Consider the following 17,549-nt stretch of genomic DNA (forward strand, 5'->3'; position numbering starts at 1 on the left):
ATACTGATACTATTTTGTAACTCATAAGACCTTTAAAATTATTTTGACCAGTTTTGTGTTGAAATTTCCATTGCAAGGAATTTTAATTTTTATTTATTTTACTTTATAACATGGGAAGATATATATTTGGGTTCATATTTTGGAGTTCAGTGCCTAAAGGCAGTTTTTCATAATCTTTTTTTTCCCCAATGTGTTTTTATATTTCACTGGCACATAATAATTGTATAAATTTATGGCATTTCAATACATGTATAAAATATTTAATTATTAGGTCAGGGTAATTGGTATATCTGACACCTCAGATATATTATCATTTCTTGGGTTCTGGGAACATTCAAAATTCTGTCTGCTAGTATTCCCCACCCTCCGCCCCTGTATTGGGGATTGAACCCAGGGGCACTTTATCTCTAAGTATCTTTCCAACCTTTTTTAATTTTTATTTTGAGACAGGGTCTTGCTAATTTGTCCAAGACTGGCCTGGAATTTGTAATCTTCCTGTTTCAACCTCCAGAGTTGCTGGAATAACAGGCTTGCGCCACTACACCTGGCTCTACTAGCTATTTTGAAATACTCATGTAATTGTTGTTGACCATAGTTATTTTACTGTGCTATAGAATATTAGGTTATCCTATTCAACTCCATCCTGTACCTATTAACCATCTTCTCTCCATCCCTTCCTCATGAAATAAATTTTGATAAACCAATTTTAGTTTTTAAAGTCACTGTTCTTTTTTTTTTTTTTTTTAAAGAGAGTGAGAGAGGAGAGAGAGAGAGAGAGAGAATTTTTAATATTTATTTTTTAGTTCTCGGCGGACACAACATCTTTGTTGGTATGTGGTGCTGAGGATCGAACCCGGGCCGCACGCATGCCAGGCGAGCGCGCTGCCGCTTGAGCCACATCCCCAGCCCTATCCAGGTTTCTGATAGCAAAGAAACTTAAGTGCTTTCCCTATACAGTGACACACAGTTTTTAAAAATCAGAATGACTAGCAACCCAATATATAATCAATTGGTAAAGGACTTGAAAAGGCATTTCCCAGGAAAAGAAAATACAAGTAACTTAAAAACATGAGAAGCTATGATGTTGGTAGAGCTTTAGATTATGCTGAGTTTTTCTATTTTTTTAACTGGATATTGAACCCAGGGGAAATTTACTACTAAGCTGCATCCCCAGCCTTTTTTATTGTTTATTTTGAGACAGGGTCTCACTTAGTTGTTGAGGCTGGCCTTGACTTTATGATCCTCCTGCCTCAGCGTCTGTGCAGATATATCTTAATATCTAAGACTTTTTTTTTTTTTAAGAGAGAGTGAGAGAGAGGGGAGAGAGAGGGAGGGAGGGAGGGGGAGAGAGAGAGAGAGAGAATTTTTAATATTTATTTTTTAGTTCTCGGCGGACACAACATCTTTGTTGGTATGTGGTGCTGAAAATCGAACCCGGGCCGCACGCATGCCAGGCGAGCGCGCTACCGCTTGAGCCACATCCCCAGCCCGATATCTAAGACTTAAAGTAGAGAAAAAGAAAAAAGATGCAGAAAGATGTTTGTACTTAATGTGATCATTTTCTCTCTTGAAAGTTAATATGTTCTTATATGCACATAAAATTTTTTGAAGAATAGGCAGGTTGGGAGACCTAATTTTTATATTCTGTATTTCAAAATTTCCCCTTGGGCATATGTATTTTTCAAATAAAGAAAATTAATTTTAAGTGTTCTAACTTAAAATTAGCTAAAAGCTGTCATTCTGTAATTTATTTTGGTCACAGTTTTGAATTTTGGAACTTTGTAAAATAAGAATATTCATCTTCTAAACTTTATGATATTTTGAAATAAACCATTATGGTCCTGTAAGTCATCTTTATTTCTATAGTAAATTAACTTTCATCACTTCTTTTGAGACATGGTCTTCAGAATAGATCCCTTTATTCAATTTATTTGTTTATGACCAGATTTCTTATTATCCAGGGCTCCCTTTTAGAAATTTTACATTTGATGCTGTAGCCTGAGAGATTGATTTTTTTTTAACTTTTTTTTTAGTTGCAGGACACAATACCTTTATTTTATTTACTTATGTAGTGCTAAGGATCGAACCCAATGCCTCATGCATGCAGGGCAAGCGCTCTACCACTGAGTCACAAACCCAGCCCTGGTTAGTTAATTTTTAATAGTCATGTCATTCCTTGAGCTTGTCATGATGGAAATGCTTATATAATTCCTGTTTCATAAGGGCCTATGACCTAATAGAGATTATCTTCATGTTGATAGAATTAATCAGATTTTACTATTTCGTTTTTTCAGCAAGGTGCTTTTTAAAAATATTTTTTAGATGTTGATGAACCTTTACTTTATTCATTTATTTTTATGCAGTGCTGAGAATTGGACACTGTGCCTCATACATGGCGAGAGTCTATCACTGAGCCACAACTCCAGCCCTGTAATAACTTTTCAAAAATAAATAAATTAATTAAATAAATAAAGCTATTTTAGCATTGTCTCATGATAGTTAAATAAATGCTTGTTTTCATGCACCTCCTTATTTATTGGTAGGAGATATGGGAAGTTTAATATTCTAGCTCTCATACTTTTGCTTCATCAGCTTTACCTCAAAAACCCTATTCTTTGCTCTTTATCCTGCCTGACATTATTTAACAGAGCAGATTCTTATGTTAAGCACATTTGTGGCTGATTCTTGTTATTGTGACCTCACAATTCCATTAAATTTTGTCAAAAGCTTCTTGCCTTTTTGGTGCAGGAATCTACTTTCATGATCATACTTAGGTCTTTTCATCTCCTTGAAGTTTATTCCAACTCAAAATACTGTTCTGATAACCATTCAATCCTTCAACCTCTCTTCTTTTTGATGTTCACCAAATCTACTCTTTGAAGCCACTGATAGCTTGCCCTTACACTGTTCCCTTCACTTCATCAGCTTCTTTCAGAGTTTCATGTATTTCCCTATTACCTTTGGATAAGTCAATTTAATGTTCTTGGGAATATCTTCAATTCTCTCAACCCCTTGTCTTTTATCCTTTTTGTTCCACCCATTTTATAAGATTAATTCACCAGTTTTTCCCTCTCTGATAGCTTAATAGTGTTAACAGAGCTCATTGGCACACATATTCTACTTCAGCTATTAATTGGTGATGACCAACTTCGAGTGGCCACATTGAAGATGATAGTTTACTTACATTTCTATTCCCCAAGTATGAATTTTCTCCAGATATTTCACTGACTAGTCCCCCCAACTTTCAACTGATGATGTCAGAGAAAAAGTGACCAGAAAGAATATTGCTTGCTTTATTTTGTTTGTTTTGAGATTGAGTCTTGTTATGTTCCCCAGACTGGACTTGAACTGGACTCAAGTGATACTCTTGCCTCAGCCTCCTGAGTAGCTGGGGCTACAAGCACATGCCATTGTGCCTAGCTTTTATTCTGAAACTCAACTGTATCTTAAATATTCTCCACATATGTATATCTCCTTCTCTCTAAAGTACTCCCTTGATTTTTTTTTTTAGTGGGGGAGGGGACTGAACCCAGGGTTGTTTAACCACATCTCCAGCCTTTTTTATATTTTATTTAGAGACAGGGTCTCATTGAGTTGGCTGAGACTAGCTTTGAACTCTCAATCCTCCACCCTCAGCCTCTAAAGCCCTGTAAGGTGTGCACCACCACTCCCAGCCTTCCTCAGTTTTTTAAAAGTGATTTCATACTTTTCCTGTGATCTACCCACATTGTTTGCTCACTGACTGTTTATGATGAGAGAAGAAAACAAAATACAGAATTGTTTGTATGGTATGATTACTTATTAAAAAGATCTTCATACATAAAAACCATACACCCATGGGAGAAAGCTTCGTACACAAAGTTAATAGCAGTTTTCTCTCTCTGGATGGGTCGGATTGTGGACTTTTGCTTTTTTATAATTCCATTTTTCTCTATTAACGTTAGATACTTTTAATGAGAAATTTAGACCCCACTAATTTTCTAATTGTGTTTTATTATTTTTATTATACTTTATTATCAGGTTCTGGAAAATGGCCTTTAAAAAAAACATTTATTTTTTTAGTTGTAGGTGGACACAATACCTTTATTTTATTTTATGTGTTGCTGAGGATCAAACCCAGTGGCTCACACATGCTAGGTGAGCGCTCTACCTCTGAGCCATAACCCCAGCCCTGAAAAATGGCCTTCTTAAAAAAATTTTTTTTGTAGTTGTAGATGGACAGAATGTCTTACTTTGTTTATTATTTTTATGTGGTGCTAAGGATCAAACCCAGTGCCTTACACATGCTAGGCAAATGCTATATAGCTCCAACCCTGGAAAATGGCCTTTAAAATTTGTGTGTGTGTGTGTGTGTGTGTGTGTGTGTGGTTGTAGATGGGGTCAGTATGTCTTTATTTTATTTTTTGCTTATTTTTATGTAGTGCTAAGGATTGAACCCAGTGCTTCACACATGCTAGGCAAGTACTCTGCCACCGACCACAACCCCAGACCCTGTCTGGCCTTCTGTCAAGCAATGCTGTGAAATTTTTTTTTTTTTCTATTGCTGTGAAATTTGAAATGAACCTTCATTCCCTTCACCCAGTCTTAAAAATTTGTAATGTTTCTTTATCCCTTTACCATGTAATGATTTTTATTACTGTTCGTCAGGATTATTCTTTTCATGTGCCTGCTAAAATAGAACTGCTGAGGCTTAGGGTTGAGTTCTGGTCACCTTGGTATTTCTAGCACTTCAATTATACCATGCAGACAAGTGTATGCTTGGACATAATTTTTGAAAAAATTTCAAATGATATTAATTTAAACCAAATCTAATGTGCCAAAGGTTATATGGCATGATTATTTATGAAATACTAGGCACGGAAAAATATTCTATCAAAGTATAATGCAGGGGCTGGGGATGTGGCTCAAGCGGTAGCGCGCTTGCCTGGCATGCGTGCGGCCCGGGTTCGATCCTCCAGCACCACATACAAACAAAGATGTTGTGTCCGCCAATAACTAATAAATAAATAAATATTAAAAAAATATAATGCTATTGATAGTATTATGCATCCCGTGGAGGTGTTTTATAGGGGAAACACATCATAGAATCAAGTACATTGAGTCTGATATTTACATCCATGAGATTTTTAGTGGTTTTGGAATAGAAAGAAATTTTTAATCCTGGCATTGCTTCAGATCTTATCCATATATTGCCATCCCCTCCCACCCTTCATTAATAGTCCCCCCCACAAAGTATTGGGGATTGAACCCATGTACACTCTGCCACTGAGCTATATCCCCAGACCTTTGTAATTTTATTTAGAGATAAGGTCTTACTAAGTTGTTCAGGCTGGCCTCTTGCTTCAGCCTTGAGCTGCTGGGATTACAGGTGTGTTCCACCCTATCTGGCTCATAACTTTTTGTTGTTGTTTTGCTGTTCTGATTAGTTGTACATGACAACAGAATGCATTTTGACACATTGTACACAAATAGAGCTCATAACTTGGTTTTGACTACTGTTAACACTGGTGCATGAACTGAGGGAATTATGGTGTTAGGCCTACATTTGGGGAGAGGATTTTTTTGTATTTCTTTTAAGGAACATTTAAAACAAATTGTTGTACTTGAGTCTTGCCACACAGTCTACAGAGCAACCTGCTTAAAATGCAAGTCTAGCTATCATGTCTTTTTGTAGCGTCCCTTTCCTACAGGTACAGAGTACCCTAACATGCCTTGGTGCACTCTTATACCCCAGACTTGTGGTATTCAGTTCTTCACAGTCAGAATACTGTGTGGTTACCTTTGTTAGAACATAATTGGGCTCACAGAGCCAGGCACTGTGGTATATGGAGCAGATGTACTGTGTTATGGAACACAATATATATCTTGCATTTAGCAAAAGGACTATTTAATAGTTACCAATAAGAGATTGAGAACCAGTGATCCATAGGTAAAATACAATTCTTCTTAATAAGAAACCTGACCTCTTGACTTGACTGCCCCTTATTCCATTTAATTGTTGGCTTCTTTCCATGTTATACCGTATACTCAGGTAATACTGAACTATTTTAAATTTTCTTGTTCATAGTGTATTTTTCAGTCTCTGGACCTTTGCCTGAGATCTCTATCTGCTTGAGATCTCCCCACAAATATGTTCTTCAAAAACTAATCTCTTTAGGAAAGATTCTTTGCATTCCTATCCTCCATTAAACTAAGTGGCTTATTTTGCTCTTTGCTGCTACACTGTTCATATTTCTATCTGTGTATTTGCTGCATTATATTGGAATTGCTTCCGAAACACAATTACATTTTGCAACGTAAGCGTCTTAATGGCAGGGATTCTATTTTATTCATCCTTGAATAGCACAGTGCATGGTATTATTTTGAATGAATATTTGTTAAACTAAATGTGATTGAGGTGATGAAGGAATAGACAGTCTATATAGAATATATCTGTAGGTACCACATATACAATTTTAATAAAAACAACTTTCATTTCAATCAGTTTTATGTATTTATATATATTTCTTCTTTTTTTTCATGTTTTCTTGGCTGAATGGAAATAGAGAAGAAGAAAATGAGGTAAGTATAATTTAACCAGTTGTTCAGTGATATGGGATTGACTTCTAAGTACATTTCAGAGATTGGGTAAAAGCTGAAAACATTTTAAAGCTTTAGCTTTTATTTTGAATTAGGCTACAGTTATCACATTGAGGAATGTTGTATAACACAAGAAAATGGGTTTTAAACTTTAGAGTTTCAAGAGCTTTCTTTAGGAAAGGTAGAGGAGGCTGGAAGCTCTAGAGACAGTTTTGTCTGTTTTATATTTATTGAGCTTTAATGTGAGATTTAATTTGAAAAGTGGATTCTGTTTCTTAAAAGCATTTGAAAACCACTGCTTTATGATATGTGGAAATTCTTACTTTCCCAATTGAATGGTTACTATATACTTTTGAATACTGATTTCATATTTCACCATGTTGAAGGAGAAAATTATTCTCTTAAATAACCAAAGTTGATTAAGGAACATCAATTAGGAAACTTTTGCAGAATGGCATGCACCTCATCATCAATTTAGGCTTGAGTTTGTTGCTGTAGACTTTTCATATGTTCTTTCTACAACCTAAGTTATATCTTTTAGCTTCTAAGTCACACCATTTCCTTTGGTGGTTTGGCAAATAGTGGAGGGAGAAGTCTTATTTGGTATATTATACATTGTTGCTCATACAGCATTACCATTCTATAAAATGGCATCGCCTAAGCATGTGTAGACCAGGCAGAGAATGTGGCAGTGCACCAGGGCAGAGTGATTTCCAGGAAAACAGAAGGCCTGGTCCTCTTTTGCTTATTACCTCATCTATAAAATGAATGAGGTGGGAAGTTGCTCTGTATTGGTGGTTTCCCAAACCTGGAAAGTTTATCAGAATTGCTTTTGGTGCTTATTGTCTATACCTCCTGTACCCACTTGCCCTCAAAGAAAGCAAAAATGTCCCAGACTTTCTTGCTTTACCTCAGAGTTATTGAATCAGTATTCCCTAAAGAGTGGATTATAAGTCTGTGGATTTTTTTTGCAGGGGGCGGGGTACTGGGGATTGAACTCTGGGGTGCTTGACCACTGAGCTATATCCCTAGCCCTATTTTGTATTTTATTTAGAGACAGGTTCTCACTGAGTGCCTTAGCGCCTTGCCATTGTTGAGGCTGGCTTTGATCCTCCTGCCTCAGCCTCACCAGCCACTGGGATTACAGGCATGTGTCACTACACCCGGCTATAGGTCTGTCTTTTTCTACACACCTAACTGAATCTGTATGATATCAGACCATTGATTTTATTGCTCTCCTCTATTCTTTCTTTTCAGATATAACACAAGAACAAACTGTTTTGAGTACTGAGATATTACCTACTGCTCTTTGTGTATATGTCCTTTAAATACACAGTGGGTTTTAAAAAATTCTTGTTGAAAATGTTAGCTGAAAAATGTTATCTGAAAAATTGATTGAAATGCTTTACGTAAGAGAAAACAAGAATGGAAAAAATATGTGTTAATTATTAAAGCTGGGAGTGGGTTCTTAGTGGTTTAGTATACTGTTCTCTACACATTTGAATATGTTTGAAAATTTCCATAATAAGGAGTTTTAAAAATAATCTGTATCAGCGAAGTACGGTAGTGCATGCCTGCAATCCCAGCAATTAGGGAGGCTGAGGCAGGAGGATCACAAGTTCAAAGCCAGCCTCAGTAACTTTAGTGAGGCCCTCAGCAATTCAGCAAGACTCTGTCTCAAAATGAAAAATAAAAAGAGCTGGGAATGTGGCTCAGTAATTAAGCATCCCTGGGTTCAATCACTAGTACCCGCTCCCCCATCTGTATCATAGTGAAATTCATTCTACTTGTTATTTATTTTGTTTTTTAAGACATTATCTGAATGCTAGGTGTGGTAGTGCAATGCCTGTAATCCTAGTGACTTGGGAGGTAAAGCAGGAGGATCACAAGTTCAAGGCCAGCCTTGGCAATTTAGCAAGACCCTCAACAAAAGACAGGGTCTTGTTAAGCCGTAAAAGTCTTTCATAAACATTTAAACTGCAGCGCTAGCCATTTAATAGTAATACTGTTTGTTAATAATTGTTTGGGTTTTTTTTCCATTTATAGGCAAAAATTGAAAATGTGCAAAAACCAGGTTTCATCAAAGGACCAATGTTCAAAGGTGTTGCTTCTAGTCGATTTTTGCCCAAAGGCACCAAGACAAAAGTTAATTTGGAGGAACAGGGACGACAGAAGGTTTCATTCAGCTTCAGCCTTACAAAAAAAACTTTGCAGAATAGATTTCTCACAGCACTTGGCAATGAAAAGCAAAATGATACTCCAAATTCCCCAGCTACACCTCTTCAAGTAGATTCAACTCCTAAAAGTAAAATGGACATTGGAGACACATTATCTACTACAGAAGAATCTTCCCCACCAAAATCAAGAGTGGAATTGGGCAAAATTCATTTTAAGAAACACCTGCTTCATGTAACATCCAGGCCACCACTGACTACTACTACAGCTGCAGCATCTCCATCTCCTCCCACAGTACATTTACCAGCAATCATAGCAGAATCAACAACTGTAGACTCACCACCTTCATCTCCACCTCCACCTCCACCACCGCCCCAAGCTACAACACCCTCACCACCAGCACCAATGATAGAGCCAATGGCCTTGCCACATATATCAGTAACAGTTCCAGTGACAGCACCAGTATCCTTACCAGTAGATGTAGCAGTTAGAGCTCCGAAAGAACCACCAGTTACAATTGTACCAGAATCTTTGGAAGTGGATACTAAGCAGGACACTGTATCTAATAGTTCAGAAGAACACATAATTCAAAATTTGAACGAGCAAGCAGATATTCCCTCACAAAAAGAAGATTCCCATATTGGGAAGGAAGAAGAAATTCCAGATAGTTCTAAGATTAGTCTGAGTGTTAAAAAACCAAGTTCTAAGAAGAAATCTTCACAATTTGAAGGCACATTTCTTGGCTCAGAATCTGACGAAGATTCTGTACGGACTTCCTCAAGTCAAAGATCACATGATTTAAAAATTTCAGCAAGCATTGAAAAGGAAAGAGATTTAAAAAAGAGCTCAGCACCTTCAAAAAGTGAGGAGTTAGGGAAATCTTCACGATCTAAAACAGAAAGAGATGATAAATATTTTAGCTACTCAAAACTTGAAAGAGATACTCGGTATATGTCTTCCCGATGTAGATCAGAAAGAGAGCGAAGGCGCAGCAGATCTCGTTCTAGATCTGAGAGGGGCTCTAGAACTAGTTTATCCTATTCCCGGTCAGAACGATCTCATTATTATGACTCTGATCGCCGCTATCACAGGAGTTCCCCATATCGAGAGAGAACACGCTATTCTCGGCCATATATAGATAACCGGGCACGAGAAAGTTCTGACTCTGAAGATGAATATAAGAAGTCCTACTCAAGGCGCACGTCATCTCATTCCTCCTCTTACAGAGACCTAAGGACATCATCATCCTATTCTAAATCTGATCGGGACTGCAAAACTGAGACCTCTTATGTAGAGATTGAGAGAAGAGGAAAGTATTCTTCAAAACTAGAAAGAGAATCCAAAAGGACTTCAGAAAGTGAAGCAATAAAAAGATGTTGTTCTCCCAGTGAATTGGGATTCCGGCGGGGGTCATCATATTCCAAGCACGATTATAGTGCTTCCCGTTATAAATCTGCCCTTTCAAAACCTATACCCAAGTCTGATAAATTTAAAAATTCTTTCTGTTGTACAGAATTAAATGAAGAAAGCAAACAGTCTCATACTTTTAGTTTACATACTCCTTGTTCAAAAGGTAATGAATTAAGAACTATAAATAAAATTTCTGAAAGAGAAAAGACTGGGTGTCCATCTCCATCAAATCGATTAAATGATTCACCTGCTTTTAAAAAGCTAGATGAATCACCTATTTTTAAGTCTGAATTTATAGGACATGATAGCCATGATAGTATTAAAGAATTGGACTCTTTATCTAAAATGAAGAATGATCAGATAAGAAGTTTTTGTCCCATTGAATTAAATATAAATGGATCTCCTGGGGCAGAATCTGATTCGGCAACATTTTGCACTTCTAAAACTGATGTTATTTTGATGACTTCTGATGATAGTGTGACTGGATCAGAGGTATCCCCTTTGGTCAAAACATGCTTGTTTTCATCAAATGGATTTCAGAATATTAGTAAATGCAAGGAAAAAGACTTGGATGATACTTGCATGCAGCATAGTAAGTCAAAAAGTCCTTTTAAAGAAACAGAACCTCTAGTGTCACCACACCATGATAAACTCATGTCTTTGCCAGTTATGACTACAGATTATTCTAAAACAGTTAAAGAACCAGTTGATATGAGAGTTTCTTGCTGCAAAACCAAAGATTCAGATAGATATTCTACCACAAATGAGAGTAACCCTTCTTTGTGTTACTCTGAAGCTGAAAATATTGATCCTTCAGTTATGAAGATTTCTTCAAATAGCTTTAAGAATGTGCATTTGGAATCAAAAACAGTTGTATGTGATAATAGAAATCTGTCAGATCACTCAAAATTTGCATGTGAAGAATATAAGCAGAGTGTTGGTAGCACTAGTTCAGCTTCTGTTAATCATTTTGATGATTTATGTGAACCTATAGGGAGTTCAGGTATTGCTTCATCTCTTCAGAGTCTTCCACTAGGAATAAAAGTGGACAGTTTAACTCTCTTGCAGTGTGGTGAGAATACATCTCCAATTCTTGATGCAGTACTGAAGAGTAAAAAAAACACAGAATTTTTAAAGCATGCAGGAAAAGAAACAATAGAAGACGTAGGTAGTGGCCTTCCTGATTCAGGAAAGGGATTTGCTTCCTGGGAAAACAGGCATAATAATGGGTTATCAGGGAAATGTTTGCAAGAGGCTCAAGAAGAAGGGAGTTCCATATTGCTTGATAGGAGAGAGAGACCAGAAATCTCTTTAGATGAAGAAGGAGATAGAGGACATGTGCATACTTCTGATGACTCTGAAGTTGTATTTTCATCTTGCGATTTGAATTTAACCATGGAAGACAGTGATGGAGTAACTTATTCCTTAAAGTGTGACAGTAGTGGTCATGCGCCAGAAATTGTGTCTACTGTCCATGAAGATTATTCTGGTTCTTCTGAAGGTTCAAGTGATGAGAGTGATTCAGAAGATACAGACTCTGATGATAGCAGTATTCCAAGAAACCGTCTCCAGTCTGTTGTGGTTGTGCCAAAGAATTCTACTTTGCCCATGGAAGAAACAAGTCCTTGTTCTTCTCGGAGTAGTCAAAGTTACAAACACTATTCTGACCACTGGGAAGATGAGAGAATGGAGTCAAGGAGACATTCATATGAGGAAAAATTTGAGAGTATAGCAAGTAAAGGCTGTCCTCAAACTGATAAGTTTTTTCTTCATAAAGGAATAGAGAAGAATCTAGAAATTTCTTTTACACAGTCCAGCAGAAAACAAGTAGATAATCACCTGCCTGAAATTGCTCATCCTCAGAGTGATGGTGTTGATAGTACAAGTCATACAGATGTGAAATCTGACCCTCTAGGTCGCCCAAATTTAGAGGAAGCAGTAAAAGCCAAAACATCTTCCAGGCAACAAGATGACCTGCCTGTTTATTCTTCTGATGATTTTGAAGATGTCCCAAGTAAATCTTGGCAACAGACTACTTTCCCTAACAGGCCAGACAGTAGACTGGGAAAAACAGAGTTGAGTTTTTCTTCCTCTTGTGAGATCTCCCGCATGGATGGCTTACACTCATCAGAAGAGCTCAGAAATCTAGGATGGGACTTCTCTCAACAAGAAAAGCCTACTACCACATATCAGCAGCCTGATAGCAGCTATGGAGCCTGTGGTGCACACAGGTATCAGCAAAGTGTAGAGCAGTGTAGTGGTTACTGGCAAGGCAATGGCTACTGGGATCCAAGATCAGCAGGTAGACCTCCTGGAACTGGGGTTGCTTATGATCGAATTCAAGGACAGGTACCAGATTCCCTAACAGATGACCGTGAAGAGGAGGACAGTTGGGATCAACGAGGTGGATCCCACTTTTTAAGTCAGTCCAATAAATACCTTCTGTCCCTTCATAAGGACAAAGGGTCAGTGCAAGCACCTGAAATAAGCAGCAATTCTATTAAGGACTCTTTATCTGTGAATGAAAGGAAAGATTTTTCAAAAAACTTGGAAAAAATTGATATCAAAGATAGAGGGCCTCCTAAAAAACGGAGGCAGGAATTGGAGAGTGATTCTGAAAGTGATAGTGAGCTTCAGGACAGAAAGAAAGTTAGAGTGGAGATGGATCAGGGAGAGACATCAGTGCCCCTAGGCTCAGCGCTGATCGGGCCTTCCTGTGTCATGGATGACTTTAGGGACCCACAGCGATGGAAAGAGTGTGCCAAGCAGGGGAAGATGCCTTGCTACTTTGATCTTATTGAAGAAAATGTTTATTTAACAGAAAGGTGAGCCTAGTTAATTCTTGTCTGACAAATTTTAGTTTATTTTTTTTGTTAAAAAAATTAATTTTCCAACAATTCAGACTAAGTGAAGTAGAGTTTGTGTGATAAAAGTATTTTTACAAAAACTCTTTGGATTTTCTAATACAGATTCCTTTCCCCAGTTTTATTTTCCCTCTTAGGAAAGGAAATGTCTTCATTTATTTCTTTCATCATTTCTTTGGTTCTAAAGGTATAATGTAGGCTAGCTCAATTTTTCTTTAATTTCTTTTACAAGTGAAAGTGTGACATGAAATAAAACCCCAGCAAAATAATCTGCTCTTAGAAAATAAAAACTTGGTAATGTTGGATTTTTTTATTTTCCCAAAATGTGCATGGTGAAGCATGTTTAGGTACTTTATAAAACTAGAACTAGATCGCAACAGAAATTTTTGTCAGTTGTTTTAACGCATTCTTAATAGGTTAAATTTGTCAGTAACCAAATTTAAACAATCAAATTTGAAGTTGTTTTCTCCTTTGAAATAAGTTTGTCTACATTGAGAAAGCTGCCTCTGAAACCTTTATCATCATCTTTTCTTTTTTAAATTATTTACAAATTTTTAAAAGTTTTTGTTGTTGTAATTGGACACAGTACCTTTGTTTTATTTATTTATTTTTATGTGGTGCTGAGGATCAAACCCAGCGCCTCACATATGCTAGGTGAGCACTTTACTGCTGAGCCCCAGCCCCATAATCATTTTCTTTTTTTTTTTTTTTTTAATTTTGAGATGTAGTCTTGTGTTGCCCAAACTGACCCTAAACTCCTGGATTTGAGCCATCTTCCCAAGTAGCTGGTACTAAACCTAGCCTTATCTTAATTATTGTATAGTCATATTTCATTTAAAAAAAGCCATACAGTTTTCTTTTAAACAAATTTATACAAAAGTGATAGTACCTACCGAAGGGTTCACTTGAAAGGTTTGGTTGAGTTAAAGCTAATACCTAATTTTTTTTTTTTTTTAAATGGAGTAGTGGGGATTGAACCCACAGGCACTCTCCCACTGAGCTACATCCTCATCCCTTTTAAAAACTTTATTTTTAGACAGGGTGTCACTAAGTTGCTGAAGGGTGACCTCAATCTTGAGATCCTCCTGCCTCAACATCTGAGTTGCTGGGATTACAGGCATGCAACACCAGCCTCAAAACTCTTAATTAAAAGCTCTTAGGGCTGGGCAATATAGCTCAGTGATAGAGCATTTACTGGCATGTGCAGGATCCTGGTCTCAGTCCTCAGGACTGCAAAACAAACAAAAGCCAAAAACAACTTATTTAGTAGCTCCTTTTTCCCCTCAGTCTTGTATTATAACTATCATTTATTCAACCCATGAAATTTGGTTCTTAAATTTTAATTAACCACCTATATTATTATTTGAAACTCACAATTTTTCCATATATGACTTTAACATTTAAAATTGCTTAGAATCTGGGACTAAGCTGATTTGGACTAGGAAATAAGGATGTGTTCCAAAATGATAGACTTGAACTCATTCTGTCCTCTCATCTGCTAAGGTTAAGGTTGCCTCTATCATGTTTTTTTGCAACACAGTTCTTAAGAGCTTTTAATATTTCAGGTGATAGTGACTAGAAGTTTTCTTCCTTTTGAAAGATTCACTTATGGAAATCATTAAATGGGAAACTAATGAGAGAGAGCACATATTTGATTACTTATATTATCTCCAGATTTATTTAACCAGTTTTATGAAACTTTAACCAATAGAAAGAAGAATAAATCCCATCGGGATATTAAACGAATGCAGTGTGAGTGTACACCTCTTTCCAAAGATGAAAGAGCTCAAGGTGAAATAGCATGTGGGGAAGATTGTCTTAATCGTCTCCTCATGATTGAATGGTAAGTAAATTAAAATGCTCTGCTTTTACTCAACTTTTCTATTGAATGTGTGTAAATGTTAAAAATAATTATCAGTGAGGAGTAAAGTTTGACTTTTTTTTCTATCCGTGGATGAAAATCTCCCCTGTGTTTTGTATTAGATTATAGTACCTGGCACATTTTAAGTGCTCTGTAAAACAGTCCTGTTACTAATGCCAAATATACTAATACTAATTTATATTCAGTCTCCTCTTTTCTCTTGTAATGTTTGTGTACTGGGAAGAATTGTTGGTATTTTTTAGCTTTCACTAAAAATGAGATAAAACCCCAATGTTTCAGAAATTCATAAAGTTAAATGTCTTCCTCTCTCAAACCTCAGTCTCTTTGTTTGGAGTCTTCCCAGAAAAAAATTAATGCCTATTCTGACATAAGCAGATGTTTTTCTCTTTTTATGCATAGAAATAAAATCTTACGTGTATGTTGTAGATGGACACGTATAGTTATTAGAATTTCTTCATGTTATTCCCATACTCAAACTTTTAGTATTTCTGTTTTCTTTAGGATTAGGTTCAAATTTAGCTTTGTTTTCCTTCATTGACTTGCATTTTCAGGCTCTGGCAAACTACTTTTTGGTCAGTTACCCATAGCCATTTTATTCTCTTTTTCCCAGGTTGGCCTTTTTTTCTATTTCCGCACATAGGCAGGGACAGTTGTATCTTTAGCTGTCTGTTATCTACCCATATTCTGTGTATTATAGAGATTCTGCTTTAATTCTTTTTTGGTACTGAGGATTGAACTTGGGGCACTCAACCACTGAGCCACATCCCCAGCTCTTTTTTGTATTTTACTTAGAGATAGGGTCTCACTGAGTTGCTTAGCACCTTGCTTTTTGCTGAAGCTAGCTTTCAGTCCTCCTGCCTCAACCTCTCGAGCTGCTGGGATCGGCTGAAAGCTTTACTACCTCACTTTAAAATAAATCCTCATCCTTTCAGCATCTATAAAATTATTATTTACTGCTAGTTTTGCAATAAATAATACTATATTAGAAATGGCAATTTATATATTTTTTTCTTTTTTCAGTACTGAGTTTTGAATCTAATGCCTTGTGCATGCTAGGCAAGTACTCTACCACTGAGTTACATCCCCAGCCCTGTATCTTAATTGTCATTAAAAGCCTTTATATCTATTGGTTTGGGAATATTAAGATTTTAGTGAATGTTTGATTTTATTTTTACTCCAGTATGCATTGGAGAAGAGCCTTGTATATTATTGCATTTACCCTGAATGAGTCTGTTTAATAATGACTTGGTTTCACTCAAATGTAGATCAAATAGTTAGTTGTATTCAAAAGACCAAATTAATGGTGACTGGAGTAGAATATAAGGAAACGTGTACTTACAGAAAATAAGTTAGCTCCGCATAGTTGTCAGTGACCTGCAAACTTCCATGCAGCCTAAAAATGTATTCTGTACTGTTTCATGATGACCAAATTACAAAACTAGATTGTGGATGTACTTATTTAACTAACAATGTTGACAATGAATTCTAAAGAATATCTTTGTGATGGGAAGAATTATAGAGAAAGGCTTACTTGGGGGTTAATCATACATGTAAGTATTGTGTCATAAAGATGTAGATGTACGTAGTTTTGTAACACATTCTAGCAAAAATATGCTTTTGAAATAATTAATTTTGCATTAAGTGTGGTACCTATAATCCAGGCAAGTTGGAATGATGAGGCAGAAGAATTTCCAGTTCATGGCAGCATGGATGACTTAATGAAATACTGTCTCAAAGTAAAAAGAACTGGGAATGTAGCTTAGTGGTAGAGCACTGAGTTTAATTCCTAGTGCTGAAAAAAAAATTGATTTTTCACCTGTTTCTTATTTCAGTTCTTCTAGGTGCCCAAATGGGGATTACTGTTCCAATAGACGGTTTCAGAGAAAACAGCATGCAGATGTGGAAGTCATACTTACAGAAAAGAAAGGCTGGGGCTTAAGAGCTGCCAAAGATCTTCCTTCGTAAGTTCTGTTTTAATCACCTTTTACTTCATTTTTGGGTTGTTAAGCCTAGAAATTTTGTAATAAAATAATTTTTCTATTGCACTAAGGTTAAATAATGATTATTGTGCAGAATGACCATTTGATAGCTACTTTTTTGTTTTTTAAAATTGATTTCTAGGAAAACAGTAATAAAAAACATCCTTCTGTCTATATATCCAAGGAGAGATTTTGTCACTGGGGACATTTGGACTAAGCATGTCTTTTTCTTGTCAAGATAGCTATGTTTCCTTTAATTCCAGGCCGTTACTTCTTGTAGACACCCAAGATCTTATGAATCTCCTCTATGAAAAGGAGTTGGGACAAAATCTATTGGTATATATAAAACCAAATTGGGATAAGAGTTGAGAATATCTGAAGAATATCAGTGTAGGGGCTGGGGATGTGGTGCAGTGATAGAGCACTTGCCTAGCATATGCAAGGTCCTGTGTACAACAGGAATCAACAGAAAGTATAATTATAAAAGAGGGACTTAGGTTGGCTTACGACCAGAAGCTAGATAGTCCACAATGGCCTTCTGTAGGCTGGAGAGATGGAAGAAATAGCTGCGTAGTCCTAGAAGCTGAAGCCCCAGAATAAGAGGTATCAATGTGTGCTAGGCTACTGCTACCCTAGTCTGAGACTGAAAGCTTCTAAAGA

At 36.6% G+C, this 17,549-nt stretch overlaps 1 protein-coding gene across 5 annotated transcripts in view; it reads left to right on the forward strand.

The window, feature by feature from the left end:
* SETD2 (SET domain containing 2, histone lysine methyltransferase) overlaps positions 1-17,549 on the forward strand; it is a 124,990-nt gene that overhangs the window by 32,481 nt on the left and 74,960 nt on the right. For all 5 annotated transcript variants that reach the window (XR_014020942.1, XR_014020943.1, XR_014020944.1 and 2 more), the window contains exons 2-5: positions 6,546-6,561; positions 8,626-12,989; positions 14,740-14,871; positions 16,743-16,871. Coding sequence is in view for 2 of the 5 variants with exons in the window: in XM_081285239.1 (XP_081141365.1) it covers positions 6,546-6,561; positions 8,626-12,989; positions 14,740-14,871; positions 16,743-16,871 (4,641 nt within the window). In the remaining 3 variants the exon portion in view is untranslated. The remainder of the gene's footprint in view (positions 1-6,545; positions 6,562-8,625; positions 12,990-14,739; positions 14,872-16,742; positions 16,872-17,549) is intronic.

This window comes from Spermophilus citellus, assembly GCF_964194105.1.
Source record: "Spermophilus citellus genome assembly, chromosome: 3".
NCBI classification, from domain to species: Eukaryota; Metazoa; Chordata; class Mammalia; order Rodentia; family Sciuridae; genus Spermophilus; species Spermophilus citellus.